Genomic DNA, 19,546 nt, shown 5'->3' on the forward strand with positions numbered 1-19,546 from the left:
CCCCCCAAAATTCCCAAAAATCTCACCATTTAACCACACAAAACATCACAAATATACCCCCAAATCATCCCCAATATGCCCCCAAAACATCCCAAAAGCCTACCAAAACATCCTCATTATGCCCTCAAAACGCTCCCAATAAAACCTCAAAACATCCACTGTAAACCCCCAAAACATCCCCATTAGACACAGAAAACATCCCAACAAACTCTCAAAACACACACAATATGGACTCGAAATACCCCCAATAAAACCTCAAAACATCTCCAATTAATCCTAAAAACATACCCAATAAACCTTCAAAATATCCACAATGAACCCCAAAACACCCCCAGTAAACGCCCATACATCCCTAATGAACCCCCAAAGCAGCCACAAAGAACCCTCAAAACACCCCCAATAAACCCACAAAATACTCCAATAAATCCCCAAAACATGCCCAATAAAGACCCAATACATCCCCAATCAACCACCCAAACATCCCAAATAAACTCCAAAAAAAATCGCCAACAAACCATCAAACCCTCCCCAAAAAACACCAAAACACCCCCAATAAACCACCAAAATATCCCGAGTAAACCCCCAAATACACTCCGAATCATTCCCACTAAACCCCCAAAACACTACCAATGAACTCCCAAAACATCCCCAATAAATGCCCAAAACATCCCCAATAAACCCCCAAAACAACCACAAAGAACCCTCAAAACACCCCAAAAAAATTGTCAAAACACCCCCAATAAACCACCAAAATATCTGCAGTAAACCCCCAAATACACTGCGAATCATTTCCAATAAACACCCAAAACACTACCAATGAACTCCCAAAACATTCCCAATAAACGTCCAAAACTTCCCCACTAAACCCCCAAAATGTTCCCAATAAATCCCCAAATCCCCTCCCAATTAAACAACAAAACTCCCCAAATAAACACACAAAACACTGAAAACTAATCCCAAAACAGCCCTAATTGATCCCTGATACACCCCCAATAAACCCCCAAAACAACTCCAATAAACCCCGAAACATTCCGAATAAACACCAAAACATCCCCAATAAACCCCAAAACACCAATAAAGAACCCTCAAAACACCCCCAATAAACCCTCAAAACACCCCGAATAAACCCGAACAAACCCTTAATGAATCCCCAAAGGATCCCCCATAACCCCACAAAACATCCCCAATAAACCCCCAAAATATCCACAATGCACCCCCAAAACATCTCCAATAAACCCACAAAACAGCCACAAAGAACCCTCAAAACATCCCAATAAAGCATTAAAACATCACCAATTAACCCTCAAACACACCCAATATACCCTCAAAATACACACAATAAATGACCAAAACACTCCCAATAAAGCCACAACACATCCCCAATCAACCACCCAAACATCCCAAATAAACTCCCAATATATCCTCAATAAACCAACAACCCATCTCCAATAAACCCCAAAACCCCCCAATAAACCACCAAAATATCCCCAATAAACCCACAAATAACCCCAGAAACATTCCCAATAAACCCGCAAAACACTACCAATGAACGCCTAAAATATCCCCAACAAAGGCCCAAAACGTCCCCAACAAACCCACAAAATAACCCCAATAAAGCTCCAAAACATTCCCAATTTATCCACAAATCCCTCCCAATAAAACAACAAAACACCCCCAATAAACCCACAAAACACCCAAAATTAATCCCAAAACATGCCTACTTAACCCGCAAAACACCCCAATAAATCCCCAAATCCCTCCCAATAAAAGAACAAAACACCCTCAATAAACCCCCAAAGCACCCACAAAGAACCCTCAAAACAATAAATAATCCTGCAAAACATCCTCAATACACCCCCAAAAAATTCCCAAAATCTCACCATTAAACCGCACAAAACATCACAAATAAAACACCAAATCATCCCAATATGACCCCAGAACATCCCTAATAAGCCTCCCAAAACATCTTCATTTAGCTCTCAAGCCACAAAATACCCCAATAAACCCCCAAAACATGCCCAATAAAGCCCCAATACATCCCCAATCAACCACCCAAACATCCCAAATAAACTCCCAAAATATCCCCAATAAAACACCAAACCCTCCCCAATAAACTCCAAACCCCCTCCCAATAAACCACCAAAATATCCCCAGTAAACCTCCAAATACACCCCAAAACATTCCTAATAAACCCCCAAAATACTACCAATGAACTTCCAAAATATCCCCAATAAACGTGTAAAACATCCCCAATAAACACCCAAAACATCCCCATTAAACACCGAAAACATCCCCAATAAACCCTCAAAACGCCCACAATATAGCCTCAAAATACATCCAATAAAGCCTCAAAACATCCCCAATTAACTCTGAAAACACATCAAATAAACCCTCAACATACCCCCAATAGATCCCCAAAACGCCCCCAATAAAGCCCCAATAAACCCGCAAATGAACCACCCAAACATCCCAAATAAACTCCCAAAATATCCCCAATAAACCACCAAACCATCCCAAATAAACCCCAAAACAAACACCCCCAATAAAGCATCAAAATATTTTCAATTAACCCCCCAAATCATCCAAAATAAACCCCAAAACATTCCCAATGAACCCCCAAAACACTACCAATGAACTCCAAGAACATCCCCAATACATCCCCAAAACACCCCCAACAAAACCCTAAAACTCCACCAATAAACCCCTCAAAACATCCCCAATAGACCCCAAAACATCCCCAGTAAACCCCCCAAAATATTCCCAATAAACCCCCAAAACACCCCTAATTAACCCTGAAAATACCAACAATAAATGCCCAAAATATCCCAATAAACCCCCAAAACATCCCCAATAAACCCCCAAAGGATCCCCAATAAACACTAAAACATCCCCTATATACCTCCCAAAACATCCCCAATAAACCCTCAAAACACCACAATCTAGCCTCAAAATACACCCAATAAAGCCTCAAAACCTCCCCAATAAACCCCCAAAACAGCCCAATAAACTCCCAAAACACCTCCAATAAACCCCCGGAACATCCCCAATAAACTCCCAAAACATTCCTATTAAGCCCTCAAAACATCCCCAATAAACCCCCAAAACACCCTCAGTAAACTCCCGGAGCATCCCCAATAAACTCCCAAAACATCCCCAAGAGACCCCCAAAACATCCCCAATAAACCTCAACAAACTCCCAAAACACCCTCAATAAACCCCCGAAACATCCCCAATAAACCACCAAAACCTCCCCAATAAACCCCCAAAACACCCCAATAAACCCCCAAAACGCCCCCAATAAAGCCCCAAAACATTCCCAACATTGTTGTAGGGCATGCTGGGGGAGGTTGGTTGTGGAAGAGAGGAGGTTGAAGTGGTGTTGGGGGAGATCGGAGGGGGTGTTTGCGGGTGGTTGGAGGGGGTTTTTGGGGGGAGGTTGTGGGGGTTGTTGAGGGGAAATTGGAAGGGATGTTCAGGGAAGGGTTTAGGGGTTCAGGGGAGGTTGAATGGGCTGTTCGGGTGAGGTTGGAGGGGTTGTCAGGGGGAAGTTGGAAGGGTTGTAGAGGGGAGGTTGTAGGTGGTGTTGGCCGAGGTTGAAGGAGTTATTGTAGGAGGTTAGAGGTGGTTTGGGGGAGTTTGAAGTGGGTGTTGGGGAAGGCTGGATGGGGTGTAGGGGTCTGTTGGAGTCAGTGCTGGAGGAGGCTGGAGAAGTGCTGGGGATGGTTGATGGTGTGTTGGGGGAAGTTGGAAGGGGAGTTGTGGGAGGTTGAAGATTGTGTTGGGGGAGGCAGTAGGGGTTTGGAGGGAGTTTGTAGGGCATGTTGGTGGTGATTGGAGCGGGGAGGGGGTCAAATAGGTTGTTAGGGGAAGGTTGAAGGGGCTGTTGGGGGAGTTTGGAGGGGTTGTTGGGGGGAGGTCAGAGGAGTTTTTGGGTGGGTCACTGGGTGAGTTGGGGGTGGTTGAATGGGTTTTTGGGAGGACATTGGTAGCTGGAAGGGGGTTGTTGAAGGTTGGAGGGTTTGTTGGGGGGATGTTGAAGGGGATGTTGTGGGATTTTGGAAATTTAGGGGGAGGTGAGAGGGGGGTTTTGGGGAGATTGGAGGGGTTGTTGGGAGGAAGTTTCGAAGGGGGTGTTGGGAGGAAGTTTCGAAGGGGTTGTTGGGAGGAAGTTTCGAAGGGGGTGTTGTGGGATTTTGGAGGGGTTGTTGGATGAGTTTGAAGGTGTGTTGGGGGAGGATGAAGGGGGTGGTTGGAGGGGAGAGGTTGGAGGGGGGTCATAGGATGGCTGGAGGAGTTGTTGGGGGAAGTTGGAGGGGGTGTTGGAGGGAAGTTGGATGGGTTGTTTGGGGGGTTGGAGGGTGAGCTTGGGGGAGGTTGAAGGGGTTGTTGGGGGAGGTTGGAGGGTATGTTTGGGGGAGGTAGGAGTGGGTTTTGGGGGGATGTTTGAGGAGTGTTGGGAGAGGTTGGAGGTGGTATTGGTGGGAGTCTGGAGGGAGTTTGTTGGGGGAGGTGGGAGGGGGGTTGGGGGCTGTTGAAGATGGTGTTGGGGGAGGTTGGAGGGGAGTTGGAGGGAGGTTGGAGGGGGTGTTGTGGGAGGTGGGAGGGGGTTTGGGGGATGTTGAAGTTAGTGTTGGGGGAGATTGGAGGGGGGTTTGGGGAGGTTGGAGGGGGTGTTGGGGGAGGTGGGAGGGGGTTTGGGGCATGTTGAAGGTGGTGTTGGAGGAGGTTGGAGGGGAGTTGGGGGAGGTCAGAGGCGGATTGGCAGGAGGTTTGGGGGGGTTGTTGGGGGGAGATTCAGGGGGTTGTTGGGGGCAGTTTGGGGGGAGGGTTGGCTGCAGGAGTTCCTCAGGGTAGCGTCCTAGGCCCAACCATCTTCAACTGCCTCATCAATGACCTTCCTTCCATCATAAGGTCAGAAGTGAGGATGTTCGCTGATGATTACACAATGTTCAGCACCATTCACAACTCCTCAGATACTGAAGCAGTCCATGCAGTCCATATCCAAATGCAGCAAGACCTGGACAATATCCAAGCTTGGGCTGACAAATGGCAAGTAACATTCGCGCCACACAAGTGCCAGGCAATGACCATCTCCAACAAGAGAGAATCCAACCATTGCCCTTGATATTCAATAGCATTACTATCACTGAATTCCCAACTATCAACATCCTACGGGTTACCATTGACCAGAAACTGAACTGGACTAGCCATATAAATACTATGGCTACAAGAGCAGGTCAGAGGCTCGGAATCCTGCAGCGAGTAACTCACCTCCTGACTCCCCAAAGCCTGTCCACCATCTACAAGGCACAAGTCAGGAGTGTGATGGATGAGTGCAGCTCCCACAACATCTAGGAAGCTTGACACCACCCAGGACAAAGCAGCCCACTTGATTGGTACCACATCTACAAAAATTTGCTCCCTCCACCACCGACGCACAGTAGCAGCAGTGTGTACTGTCTACAAGATGCACTACAGGAATTCAACAAGCTTCCTTCGACAGCACCTTCCAAACCCAAGCCCACTGCCATCTAGAAGGACAAGGGCAGCAGATAGATAGGAACACCATCACCTGGAAGTTCCCCTCCAAATCACTTACCATCCTGACTTGAAAATATACCATCGTTCCTTCACTGTTGCTGGGTCAAAATCCTGGAACACCCTCCAATAAATGCTGGCCTAGTCAGCAAAGCCCACATCCCATGAATGAATAAAAATACATTTTCACGTGGCCTTCTTTTGACCTTGGATGCAAAACACACTCACACCTCTCTGGAGATTGGGTCCCCTTTGTGAGGGATCACAGGAAAATGATACTTCCTTTTAAAAGGAGGGCAGAATTTTAAGTTCCGCAGGTGGGTGTGGGCCTGACCCAAATGGGGGTAAAATCAAGCGAGATGATGTCGGGCGAGCATTTTGATGTCATCGTGCACTCGCGTGATATTTTGGTTGGTGGGTGTGCGTTGCAGTGGGAGGCACACCTGCCAACAAAGCGCGAAATTAAGCCCAAACGGCGCAATTGTCAGTGACTTTTCGTGGCCCATCCAGCCTTATGATTGGCGGACAGACCAATCGGCCAGGCGGCTGTTTACATTTTTGATGAAACCTCATCCAAGGGCGGGATGAAATCTCTGTTAGAAAGTAAAATAAAAAGAAATATCTAGGGAGAGCATTTTAAGAGGTCTGCTTGATTGTGCTGCCTTGACATTTGTTGCAGTTTTTTTGTACTTTCTTTTATTATTTAGAGGTCTGCAGCTCCCTGAGGCAGCTGTCTGCCTTCAGGGAGCTCAGCGGAAGTACTCCCAGCACCCGTGGCGACATCGGCGCCCACCCTCTTCCCGCCCCATCCTGGCAGTGCTGAGCTTTCCAGCACGTATTTTACACTGGCTGTCTGTTAATTGGCCAGCCAGTATGAAATTGTGGCTGGGGAACAATTGCGGTCAGTGTCCTGTTTCCCGATAGCTCCTGGGCCCACTGTTTGCGGGCACCTGGCAAGGGAAATATTCAGGCCATAATTTCTCATTTTTCTTTTTCTGGCTGGATTTTTAAAAAATGAAACCCTCTGAAGGCGATGGAGACTGTCCAGACGGCTACAATATACAGCTTGCACTCCACCAAGTGGGATGGGGAAGAAAAAAGCATGAACGACTCCTGTTGACTTTATTCTGAAACTTGGTAAATGTTTCTGAGATAAGGCATCAAAACGCAATTACTTATTCTAAAACAATGATTGTAGCATACATGGTCTAATAGGATTTCTCTGGAGTATAGAGCCAGCAGCCTACTTTAAGGACTGTTTTCCAAGCAGGAGAGAGATCAACAGAATATTCCAAGGAGAAACAGGTGACTTAAGCTGTTTGATCTCTCTCTCTTTCAGAAGCATTGTGGCCGGATTTGCAAAGTAACTATCCTGAGAAATCTACTGCATCCCGTGATTTATTGGGAATAAAAGGTGGAAATCTGTTCCCTACAACTACACCCAGGAAGACAATGAATAAAAAAGCCACAATGTGGAAACACTACATCAAGACCAGCCAAAGAACAGCTAACCATATACTCCTTTGTTTTATCTTATTCACGAACTGTAAAAAATCTTTAAGCCTATCCTCTTATTCTATCATCTGTACATGTATGTGTTTGTGTGCGTGCATGCATGCGTGGGTGCGGGGGGGCAGGGAATGTGTGTGACATATGAATGGTGGTTGCGATTTAGCTTAATTTTTTTAAACTGGAGAAGTACTTTCAATAAACTTATCTTGTATTTTATTTAAACTCAAAAAAACTGTCTGGCTAATTCTTTATCATCTGAAAGCATACATAATGGGACTCCTGCAGCATTGGCAAAGCACATTCAGACCTGGAGTGAGAGAATAGGGAAGGCAATTTTTACCCCTCTTCGCTTGGCCGGAACACTTCCCCACACTGGTCTTGTGCGCTGCCGTGGATTTTGAAAGCCTTAAAAAAAACCTCCTTGGAAAATTCGTAACCACTGGTGGAAGCCTGCTGAGGCTTTCTGAAGGGTAAGCTAAAATGTTGTGACACCTTCAAATGTCACTATGAGATGCTGCATTATAAGGTAGATGTGTTTTTAATGCAAAGATTAACATCTTCCCTGACCCTTACACTGACCAGCACTGTCATACATTATAGCACACATCCAATTGTCAAGGTGCCATGAAGTGTTAGAAATGTAAAAAAAAAAAAATCCTGTCATCTCTGCTGTCATGTTTGTGCAGTGATTTAAATTGACTGATGGCTCTGGCTGTTAAAGAAAAAACCTTGTTTTTGAAAGCTGAAAGAAATCTCACCACTTGCTTACCTCCATGAATGGTCCTTCTCTCTCTCTCTCTTGCTCTCTCCATACGCATTGCAGGTCAACAGGATGTTTCCAGAATTTTCTGTTTTTATTTCTGATTTCCAATAGCCACAATATTTTGTTCCATTTTGTAAATCTCTACTGCAAACTATCCAAGACCTTGATTTCCTTCCTAAAGTCTGATGCAAGAGTTGAACACAACGGGTGGAATTGTCCCAGATTTGCACTAAGTGCAGCAGCGTCCAGGTAAAAGAATGTTTCTCCCACCGGCTGCAATGGCAGCTTTCCACACTGTATCATCTCAATCCCGCTGCATTAATCATGCATTCCCAGGAACATGCCTTTTTGATGGTGGACAGGCTCTCATTCGCCCGCCACACTACCACCTCACTGCTTCATCACACTGGGCATCATGTTTAAAGTGCAGCTCAAACCTCTCACTGCTTCCAACTCAGGACTGCAGTGCAGAAGGCAGCATAGCCCAGAAAGACAAGAAGACTGCAGTCCCCTTGTTTAATGATGTGTCCTTCGAGCACCCTTTGGACACAGTGGGGGCCCGTCTTGATGTCGTCTACCCCAACTCTGGCTGCAGGAGGGGCAGCTACCTCACTAATCCAGCATGGGAGAAGGTGGCAGCAGTGGTCAGCGCCAACGCAAGAGAGGATAGCACCCGGTGCGGGAAAAGGATGAATGGTCTTATCCGTTCCACCAGGGTGAATCACCTTCCTCATCACTCTCAACTCACACATTCACAAACCTATCACACATCCACAGGGATCTCACACCTCAAGGGACAACATCACTAACATCTCACACACACCATCACATCTCCATCAGGCTCATATCCTCAGGAGCTCACGTCCTCATCCCGTCCATGGCTCTACTCACCACACAAACATTCCATGCAGTGCCACATTCTCTCCATCTGTTTTCATGCAGGAGAAGCTGGCTCACAACAGGGAGAGGTCCCAGACCAGGAGTGGAGTGGCCCACATTCGGCCCTTCACTCACTTTGAGGAGTGGCCATCGTACTGACTGGTGAGGATGTGCACTGTGCCTGCGGCGATGGTGAGGTGAACACCCATGTGAGGATCCTACACATCATCTCTCTCTCAATGGAAATGTGAGTGCTCTCTCTCTTGCTTTTAAATCTGCTGCTATACACTAATCACCTCTACTTTGGTTCACAGGGAGCTCTGCCAAGTGACCGACACCCTCAGCCAGCCAGTCCCTCAGCTCCATCCACATCCTCACATTGAGCCAAGAGGACACCTTCCCCATTGAAGAGCTGGAAATAAGCAGCCTAAAAGACCCATCATAGCCCTTACTCACACCATCCATCAGTGCAGAGAACACATCTTGGCGGAACCTAGATCTAGAGCAGGCTTGGGTTCACAATCTGGTGATAACCGCATGGCCATATGTCCACAGCAGAATGAGGCAGGTTCAGCCGAGCTCCCCGGCATTTGGCGGACTGCTGGGGAAGAGGCATCTGTGAGGTCCGAGTCAGGTGACGAGCTTCTGGATTCGGCCTTCCAACTCATCATGGAGAGAGAGCAGAAGGTGGGTGAACATCAAACAGAGCTGTTGAAAGCCCTCAACAGAATGGCATGTGAGTCGGAGGAGTAAGTCCACCCGGTTTCTGATGAAGTGGTGCCCATGTGTGCGCATGTGGGGTCCATCCAAAGTATTGTGTACAGTACTGGTCTCCTTATTTAAAGAAGGATGTAAGGGCATTGGAAGCAGTTCAGAGAAGGTTTACTAGACTAATACCAGGAATGGGCGGCTTGTCTTATGAGGAAAAGCTGGACAGGTTAGGCTTGTATCCACTGGAATTTAAAAGAGTAAGAGGTGACTTAATTGAAACCTTTAAGATCCTGAGGGCTCTTGACAAGTTGGATGTAGAGAGGATGTCTCCTCTTGTGGGAGAATATAGAACTAGGGCTCACAGTTGAAAAATAAGGGGAAGCTCATTCAAGACAGAGATGAGGAGAATTTTTTCTCTTAGAGGGTCTTTGGAACTCTCTTCCTCAAAAGGTGGTGGTAGCAGAGTCTTTTAATATTTTTAAGGCAGAGCTAGATAGATTCTTGATTAACAAGGATGTGAAAAGTTATCGGGGACAGGCTGGAATGTGGGGTTGAGGTTACATTCAGATCAGCCATGATCTTATTGAATGGCAGAGCAGGCTCGAGGGGCTGAGTGGCCTACTCCTACTCCTAATTTGTATGTTCATATGTACACATGTCCATGGGGAGGATGGCAAACACCATGGAGACCCTGGTCCAGCAGAACGCAGAGATGTGTGCAGACCTGCACTCCATCACTTTAGTCAAGTTTGAGTTCCTGCAGTAGTGATGTAAGATGGAAATGGAGCACCTTAACATACGTCCCAGGTGCTACTTCCCCTCAAAGCATCAGGCCAGGGTCCTCAGGCACCCAAAGGGAGGAGTGGCAGCTGGGCACCCTGGGTCATCCACTCAGGAATCTCAGAGGCTGTCCACTCCCTCCGAGTCCCCTTTGCTTGTGACCTGCTCAACCTCATCTTCTGTCACTGCAAAGAGATCAGCTGGCCCACAGGAGGACAGCCAAAGCAAGCTGGGGCCCCCTAGGCCTCCATTCTCCAGAGGACCCATGCCAAAGGCATCTGAGGCAACAGGGCCAACTATTGCACAGGCTATCTCCACCCCTGCTGCGGATGTCAGGGCAGCACCTAGAAGTCTAAGGCATGCAAAGGTTAAGAAATTCTGATCACAGTTGGTTGCATGGGTGAACACATTTTGTCACTTTACAATCTGGATATATATTCACTTTCACTGAATTATGTGTAATGGTGTCTCAGCTTCATTGACAGGCTTCGTGAGACCTCCAACTGCACCTCCCCTCACATTAGCAGTTCAGCTGCACGCAGCCGCCCACGAATAACTCTGCAGGAAGAAGTGTGTGTGGCAGGGCCTATCAGAGCCTAGTGTGAGCACTGTCCTACGAACACCAATCCTTCCTGCAGAACACTCATCTCAATGTCCTGAGCATTTTCAATGCTACCTGCTGGGGTTTGCTTTCAGTTCACAGTTTGTGCTGACCTGCATCTCTGCCCACCCACTGATTACACTCCCATGTAGCACCTGATCTCACTTACCACGACTCTTGTTTCACTTTCAATTTGGCAAGTATGGTGTGTCCAACATTTTTTTCCAGGTCTGCAGTCCTTCCCCTTCCTTAGTCACCCTTTTACTTTCCCCCATCACTGTTGACCCCCCTGGAATCACCTTAAACCTCCCATCCGTGACCTACCAGCCACAACCCTTTTCTTTCTGGGATGTCCAGATGAACGTGCATATTCCCTTCCTTCCCAAAAATCCTACCCTCATCCACATGAACTTCCCTGACCTCCTCCTTCCATCACCAGGATCCGTGTCTGTCTCCAAGTCCCCACCAACCACTCTCGCTGTCCCTTCTAGCAATACCGTTGAACCCTCCCCCCTCCCAACCTCCCCCCCACCACAAACCTTCATTCCTTCTCCCAACTTCACCCCCTACCCGACACCTTCATTTCACCCTCACCTCAACCCCCCAACACCTCTTGCTCTCCCAGTCAATCCTAGACCTTCCTCTCCCACCATCCAATACATCTTCTTCTCCCAAATCTTCCTCTCCACCTCCTCGGCCATCATCCGTTGTGAGCAGACCCTCAATGGTGACTTTACACCTTCCATGAGCTGCTTTGTGGCAGAGCCATGTCCATGAGAATCCACCCAGCATGCCATGGGCATTCCTCCAGGGTCTTGTTGCTGTTGGGCTCCAGCACCTTCTGCTCCTCGAATGTTCATGATGTGAGCAAGATCCTGGCAGTAAGTCCCGACTTCTGCACATCACACTTGTCAAGATGTGTTCTGCACCGGTGTGTTTATCCACTGCCATGGGCAGACGATCCAGCGTGATTCCAGCGGGCTGGCTTTATATCTTTATATTTATAATGATATGCTGATGTATTACAATGAGGTTCCTGACATCTGACGGCGGGAAACATGGCTCGCCATTGATGGGCAGAGCGGACAATTGCAAACTGGTTTCACACCGTCGTGAAACCTGTTTTTGATCTTCTTGCCATATTGTCCGCTCACGCCACCAAACACACCCGACACCAGCAGGCATGGAAAATTCCACCCGATACTTCAGCTGAGGCTTAATCACTATTTTATAAAGGTTTAGCATAAAACAGAAATACATAATTTCTATAGCACCTTCCAGGCCATCAGGACATCCCTAAGTACTTTACAGCCAATTAGCTATTTTTGAAGTGTAGTAACTGGTGTAATGTCGAAAACATCATCGAACTCCTAAAAAACATAGTGATAATGATTAGATCATTTGTTTTTGTGATGTTAAGGAATAAATGTTAGCCAGGAGAGTTAGATAACTCCCCTGCTTCTGCTTCAAAATAGTGCCATGGAATCTTTTTATGTCCCCTTAGTTTAATGTTTCATCCTAAAGACAACATCTCTGGCAGTGCAACACACCCTCTGTGCTGCATTAGAGTGTCAACATAGATTTTTGTGCTCAAGTCCTGCTCAACCCGTAACCTTCTGACTCAGAAGTGACATTATTTTCTTCTTTTTGTGTCTATTCCTCTGGTTACAAAACCAAGGAGCCGTATGCATTTTAATGACCTTCTCAACTGGTCCTGCCAACTTCAATAATGTGCATATATAGCCCGAATCTGTCAGCATCCCCTTTAAAATTGTTCATTTTGATCATATTGCCTCTTCTCATTCTTCCTACCAAAATGTATCATTTCACATTTCTGTGTTAGATTTGATCTGTCACGTGTCTGCCAATCTTACCACTCTGTTTCTGAACTCCTGGGATCTGATACTATCTGCTCATAGTATATCACAATTCTGAGTTTTGTTTCATTTACAGATTGTGAAATTATGCTTTGTATACCCAAGTCCAGGTCATTAATATGAATCAAAAAGAGGAGTGGTCCTAATACTGATCCCTGGGGAACATCAATGTACACATCCCTCCAGTATAAAAAACAATCATTCACCACAGCTCTCTGCTGTATGTCCCTTAGTCATTATTCTGCCCATACAATCACTGTCCCTTTAATCCCACAGGCTTTAGTTTTGTTAACAAGTCTATTATGTGGTAGTTTGTCTTTAGAAAGTCCACCTATACATCATCAGCCCAACTACCCACACCAATCCTTTCTGGTACTTTATCAAATAACGCAATTTAATCAATATGGTCATTTCTGGTTCGCAGCAAGAAAACGATCATTGAAGTTGCTGGGCAGTTTGTATAAACCCAACCAGTTCACTGAAGACCTTCAGGGAGGGGAATCTGCCAGTACCCTGTCTGGGCCAAAAGTGCTTCCATTTCCACAGGACGGATACTTGAGGGAGATAAACTTTCAGGGCTACAATGATAAGAATGGGGGAATGGCTCTGACTGGGTGCTCTATAGAGAATTGGCATAGATTCGATGGGATGAATGGTCTGCTTCTTTCTGTACTGGCTCTACAGGAGGAGTTTTGTGGAGCTTGCAAGAGTGAGGAATGTGGAGTGAGGGGCATGGAATGAGCTGGGAGCCAAAATGTTGATTTCCTGATGGTGGGTTAAGATACAGGGATTAAGTCAGTGGCATGGTTGTGGCGTGTTGTGACCGTCCTGTGTCAGGTTCCCATTTATAATACATTTGCAGCCATGAATGCTCATTAGTGTAAAACTTTTTTTATTATGCCCTACCTCCAAGATAAAGTCAGCGGCTCACAGAGTCTTGTGGCACCTGGTTCACGATTGTTTAAAGGTGGCGTGTAATAGCCAGCTTTGTGCAATTGTGTCTGAGGTCAGTGGATTTATGTTGAGCTCTGTTAACAATAGGGAGGGGAGCAGAAGAATAGCAGCTTACATGGATACTCGGGACTGGCGTGGTGGGTGTGGGGTGGAGTTGGTGGCAAAGAGGAGTGAAAGAGGGAAGAGTCTAGTGTTCTGGGGTGAGTGGACAGCCAGCCATGGTAACAAAATGAGGGGCCTAAAGGGTGGGGTTAGTACTGTCCATATGTGTGTCCATCACAACGTGTTGACTGGCAGAGTCCTTTTGGACTTTGAATTCACCTACAACATTTCAGTATCCCTGCTGAGAGTGATCTTGGACAATATCTTTCACAATGCATAGAAGGAAGGGTCAGCTGAGGCTGCAAGATCAGCCAGAACGCACAGAGTGGTGAGTACAATACTGGACACTAACATGATCATTCAATAAAGAGTGAATGCAAGAACACAACATTGTTTCTTGCACAATAATGGAAATCACAGAGTGCAGAAGAGGCCCTTCGGCCCATCAAGTCTGCACTGACATGTGAGAAACACCTGACCTATCTACCTAATACCATTTACCAGCACTTGGCCCATAGCCTTGAATGTTATGTCATGCCAAGTGCTCATCCAGGTACCTTTTAAAGGATGTGAGGCAAACCGCCTCCACCACCCTCCCAGGCAATGCATTCCAGACCGTCAACACCCTCTGGGTAAAAATGTTTTTCCTTACATCCCCTCTAAACCTCCTGCCCCTCACCTTGAACTTATGTCCCCTCATGATTGACCCTTCAACAAAGGGGAACAGCTGCTCCCTATCCACCCTGTTCATGCCCCTCATAATCTTGTACACCTCGATCAGGTCACCCCTCAGTCTTCTCTGCTCCAACGAAAACAACCCAAGTCTATCCAACCTCTCTTCATAACTTAAATGTTTCATCCCAGGCAACATCCTGGTGAATCTCCTCTGCACCCCCTCCAGTGAAATCACATCCTTCCTATAATGTGGCGACCAGAACTGCACACAGTACTCCAGTTGTGGCCTCACCAAGGTACTATGCAGCTCCAACATGACCTCCCTACTTTTGTAATCTATGCCTCGATTGATAAAGGCAATTGTCCCATATGCCTTTTGCACCACCCCACTAACATGCCCCTTCACCTTCAGAGATCTATGGACACACAAGCCAAGGTCCCTTTGTTCCTCAGAACTTCCTAGTGTCATGCTGTTCATTGAATATTTCCTTGTCAAATTACTCATTCCAATGTGTATCACCTCAAACTTTTCAGGGTTAAATTCCATCTGCCACTTATCTGCCCATTTGACCATCCCGTCTATATCTTCCTGTAGCCCAAGACACTCAATCTCACTGTTAACCACCCTGCCAATCTTTGTGCCATCTGCAAACTTACTAATCCTATCCCCCACATAGTCATCCATGTCATTTATATAAATTATGAATAATAGCGGACCCAGCACAGATCCTGTGGTACGCCAATTGACACTGGCTTCCAGTCACTAAAGCATCCTTCTGTCATCACCCTCTGTCTCCTACAACTAAGCCAATTTTGAATCCACCTTATCAAATTACCCTGTATCCCATGTGCATTTGCCTTCTTTATAAGTGTCCCATGTGGGACCTTGTCAAAGGCTTTGCTGAAATCCATACAAACTACATCAACTACACTGCCCTCATCTACACACCTGGTCACCTCCTCAAAAAATTCAATCGAATTTGTTAGGCATGACCTCCCGCTGACAAAGCCATGTCTCTCCAAGTAGAGACCGATTCTCTCCTTCAGAATTTTCTCCAATAGTTTCCCTACCACTGGCATGAGACTCATTGTGCCTAACTCCCCTGTAACCATCAGTGCGTGACAACTATGAGGCATGACAGTACATTCAGCTCTCTGACTAACTTAGTCTCAACTGATAACAATGGTGCACACATAAATAAAGTGAAAGCAATGTAATGTGAAATATTTAGAAGTGCAGTTTAAATTTGAAAAACATCTGTGCCACCATTGTGCTCTCAATAAGTCTTTTGTTAATGGCAATGGAGTTGGGCAGGGAAGCTGTGGTCATGATGCTGAATCTCCTTGTTTGTCCAGGAGGCTCCTTTATAGCTCACTGGTACATGCTGCATTCTCAGCTGGTGGCAGATTTCACCATGAAAAGCTTCCCCACAGCAGCAAACAGAAAGAGCAAGAAAGAAGTGGTGGTCACTTCCTGTTTTGCCTTTGATAATGGCGTGCCATAGTTAAAATTCCACCCCATGCCTTAATTCTCTCAGGAAGTCAAATAATTGTCATATCAGGAATCCTGTTCGAGCTCCCGCCTAAACCCATCTAATGATAGCAGAATCCTTTGATTGTGAACACAGAGATCCCTCATTCACATTGACTGATGTTCTTTTCAGTTTCTTTTAGTGATCTCAAGCCAGCCCAAGATATCTCATTCAAGCAGCTACTTCATGCAAGCCAAGACAATCAGTGTCATCTGGCTACTGAATAGAAGAGGTAGCACTGTCCTTCACTGAACTAGTCCATATGCTCTTTGAGCAAAGGCACTAGGTAATGAGAAGCAGGAAGCCTGGCTGATAATGCTCCACAATTGATCCTGAGACTGAGATTACTACCTCATTCCCTACACTGGGTGATATCAGCTCACTTATATTGTCTGGTGACAGAGCCCAGAGCACAGTATCACCTCTGAGATATTGAAACCTGGGAGCACAATGAGTAAGGGACAGATTCACATCTAAAATAAAACAGAACTGTGTAGAAAACATGATTTATTGTCAAAAATACAAAAACAAGTGTTGGTCCAGAGACATGCTGGGAGGGTGAGAACATTGTTATTTCCAGGTCTGAGACTCAGCACAATCCAAGCATGTCAGAGTTGCTGTTCACATGTCCATCAGAGGGCCAATCAAAATATGTTTGACATTTTGTACACTCCACACTCCCAATGCCCTCCCAAAGAAAAACACTTCCCTTTGTTTCGAATACGAGTGGTTAAACCATCTTGATACCTCCCCTGATATGAGACAAGTTGCTTTTAAGTTTTTACCAAAGGATAGCTTCTGAACAGAGCAAATTCCACGCCCACACCCTCCTCCCTCTCTACATCCTCACCGCTCTAATTGAGACACATTGGGCTAAATGTTCCCAGCCCTGTGATGGCAGGTTTGGGGGTGGCAGAGCTGGGAAAGTAGGGGCTATCATGTCAGGGTGGCTCCCTGATGCCCAGTGAACTGCGTTGGCAGTGCCCACCTCTGCCAGTAAGGCCGTCGAGGGTCCACAGCTGTTCGTATTGTCTGTGGGGCAAGCCTAGAGACGGTCAATAAGGTGACTGCCTTCCAGAGATTGCAGAACTGCTCTCGTTACCTGCAAGTGCGGGATTCGGGATCTCCATTTGTTCCAGCGATGGAGTCCTGAAACTCAATGGGAAAATCCAGCCCATCTGGTCACTTACAATCCCAATACACTGCTTGGGTCCTCTTCATTTAATTGATGTCAGACCTTAGAATGTCAGCAGGTATTTATATGAAGCTCTTTTTTGTGTAAATTAGAAATCAGCTGGAGTGAATCAGGATTGAACCTAAACTCTTTCTCCAGACATGTTTTTCTTAAACTCCTTGAGGATCTGTGATTTATACGGTGAAATGTAGGGTGTAATGGCTCATTCCCCTCAGGGTGAGGAGGAGATAATTAACCAGGGGGTTAAAATCTATTCAATGTTCAGGAAAATCTTTACAATATGGTGCATGTGTGAAAGCAGGATCAGGCAGTGAGGGAGGAGGGGGGGGGGGGGAAGAGAGTGAGGGCAGGGGGTAGCAGGATCGGGCAGTGGGTGGGGAAGAGAGTAAAGGTAATGGAGAGCAGTATCAGGCAGTAGGTGGGGATGAGAGTAAAGGCAGTGGGGAGCATGATCAGGCAGTGGGTGGGGATGAGAGTGAGGGCAGGGGGAGCAGGATCAGGCAGTGGGGGTGGGGAAGAGAGTAAAGGCAGTGGGGAGCATGATCAGGCAGTGGGTGGGGATGAGAGCGAGGGCAAGCAGGATCAGGCAGTGGGTGAGAATCACCCCCTCAACCCCTGCCCTCATTGTGAAGTGGGAGTACCTATGAGTGGAGTTGAAGCCACTTGTAGCTGCCACTCTCAGCACATACCAGTGATTGAACCCACAACCCAGGGATCTCTGAGGTCAGCAGCGTAAAGGGACAGTAAATACCAAGTGAGCCACAAGGTTTCTGATTCAAATTCTTAACGTAATGTGGTTTTAGGAATCAGTCAATACTGGGGAGTTTGACAAGCAGACATTTCATCACTTCTCTATTCTTCTGACAGCCTGGCTGTTAGCTTACAAGGCAACTTGCTGAATACTCTGATGGACCCTGTCCATGGCGAATGTGTACATGACAATTCTGTGAACGCAACCACGATTCCCAATGTGACTGCCCAGGCAGGCAGGTGACCAACCCCCATCGCACCCTAGTTTGTACGTTTCTTTGGGAATAATTGTTGAATTGTGTGTAAATGCTAAGCCTGCAAATCTGATTACAGACCTTTACATGAAAGGCAAAGTGTTTCCCTCCTCAAAATAATGCTCAGGCCTAGAAAGTATTAACTAATACAGATAATGTAATTGGCTCCATTAAGCTGAAAAAGAGTGACCAGATGTCTGTTCAATAATAGCTTTCTTCTGAAGGGTACTCTTGAAGTTTTCCAGAACAATAATATTGTACAGTTATGTGTAATAAGAGCAGCTATCCTAAGAGATGGGGCCCTCAGTCATTTCAAGACTACAGGAGAAAACAAAAGCACACATGCCAAATCTTTCTCCATCTTGCCATAAACTGAGGTACAACCTAACTCTGAATCATTGTCCAGAAGAAAATCCTAGAAAAGTGAGTGGGGAAATGGGAAAGACCCATCACAACAGTTGGTGGAATTTGAATTCAGTTAATAGATCCGGAATATAAAGCTAGTCTCAGTAATGGTATTGCAGAATTGGGTTCAGAAGAATATCCATGAGTAGCTCCAGGAGCTTTGAACATCTTTTGGAGTCATCTATATGGCTGAGGGGTAGAGGCACATCCAAAGAAGTCATGGCCTATCAGCCGTGGGTATCCTTCCTGTACCTTCACCTGCACAGGATCAAACTTCCAGTAATATCTTCCTTGGAGAAAGTAGGCATAACCTGTCAACAGAGAGTTCAGAGTTAGAATACGCAGAAGAAGAAAGCCCCAGGGTATAAGAACTAGAAGCAGGAGTAGGTAATTCAGCCCCTCGAGCCTGCCCCGCCATTCAATACAATCACGGCTGATTTCATTTTGGCCTCAACTCCAATTTCCCGCCCTCTCCCCATAACCTTTCAACCCATTACTAATTAAAAATCTGTCTATCTCCTCCTTAAATTTATTCAGCGTCCCAGCATCCACTGCAATCTGAGGTACTGAATTCCACAGATTCACGACCCTTTGAGAAAATTAATCCTCCTCATCTCTGATTTAAATCTACCACCCCTTAACCTAAAACCATAGCTTCACCTTCTAGAATGCCCCACAAGGAGAAATATCTGCTCCACATCTACTTTGTCTATCCCCTTCAGCATCTTACATATCTCAATTAGATCTCCTCTCATCCTTCTAAACTCCAGCGAGTATAGGCCTATCTCTCCTCAATCTCTCCTCAAAGACAAGCCCCGCATCTCTGGAATCAATCTAGTGAACATCCTCTGAACCGCCTCTTCCCAGATTGCTTCACGGCAACAGTGCCTGCAGAGGACACTCTTCCCAGACTGCTTCACGGCAATGGCAACTGCAGAGGACACTCTTCCCAAACTGCTTCATGATGGTGGTGACTGCAGAGGATGCTCTTCCCAGATTTACCATAAAAATTTTATCA

General features: G+C 46.2%; 1 protein-coding gene across 4 annotated transcripts in view; it reads right to left on the reverse strand.

Moving 5' to 3' along the window:
• Positions 1-16,416: 16,416 nt before the first annotated feature.
• The window catches only part of LOC121285458 (stromelysin-3-like), a 112,840-nt gene continuing 109,710 nt past the window's right edge, over positions 16,417-19,546 (reverse strand). For all 4 annotated transcript variants that reach the window (XM_041201897.1, XM_041201896.1, XM_041201899.1 and 1 more), the window contains exon 8: positions 16,417-18,839. In XM_041201897.1, the coding sequence (XP_041057831.1) occupies positions 18,706-18,839 (134 nt within the window). In that variant the 3' untranslated portion in view covers positions 16,417-18,705. The remainder of the gene's footprint in view (positions 18,840-19,546) is intronic.

The sequence above is a fragment of the Carcharodon carcharias genome, chromosome 13 (assembly GCF_017639515.1).
Source record: "Carcharodon carcharias isolate sCarCar2 chromosome 13, sCarCar2.pri, whole genome shotgun sequence".
Lineage (NCBI taxonomy): Eukaryota > Metazoa > Chordata > Chondrichthyes > Lamniformes > Lamnidae > Carcharodon > Carcharodon carcharias.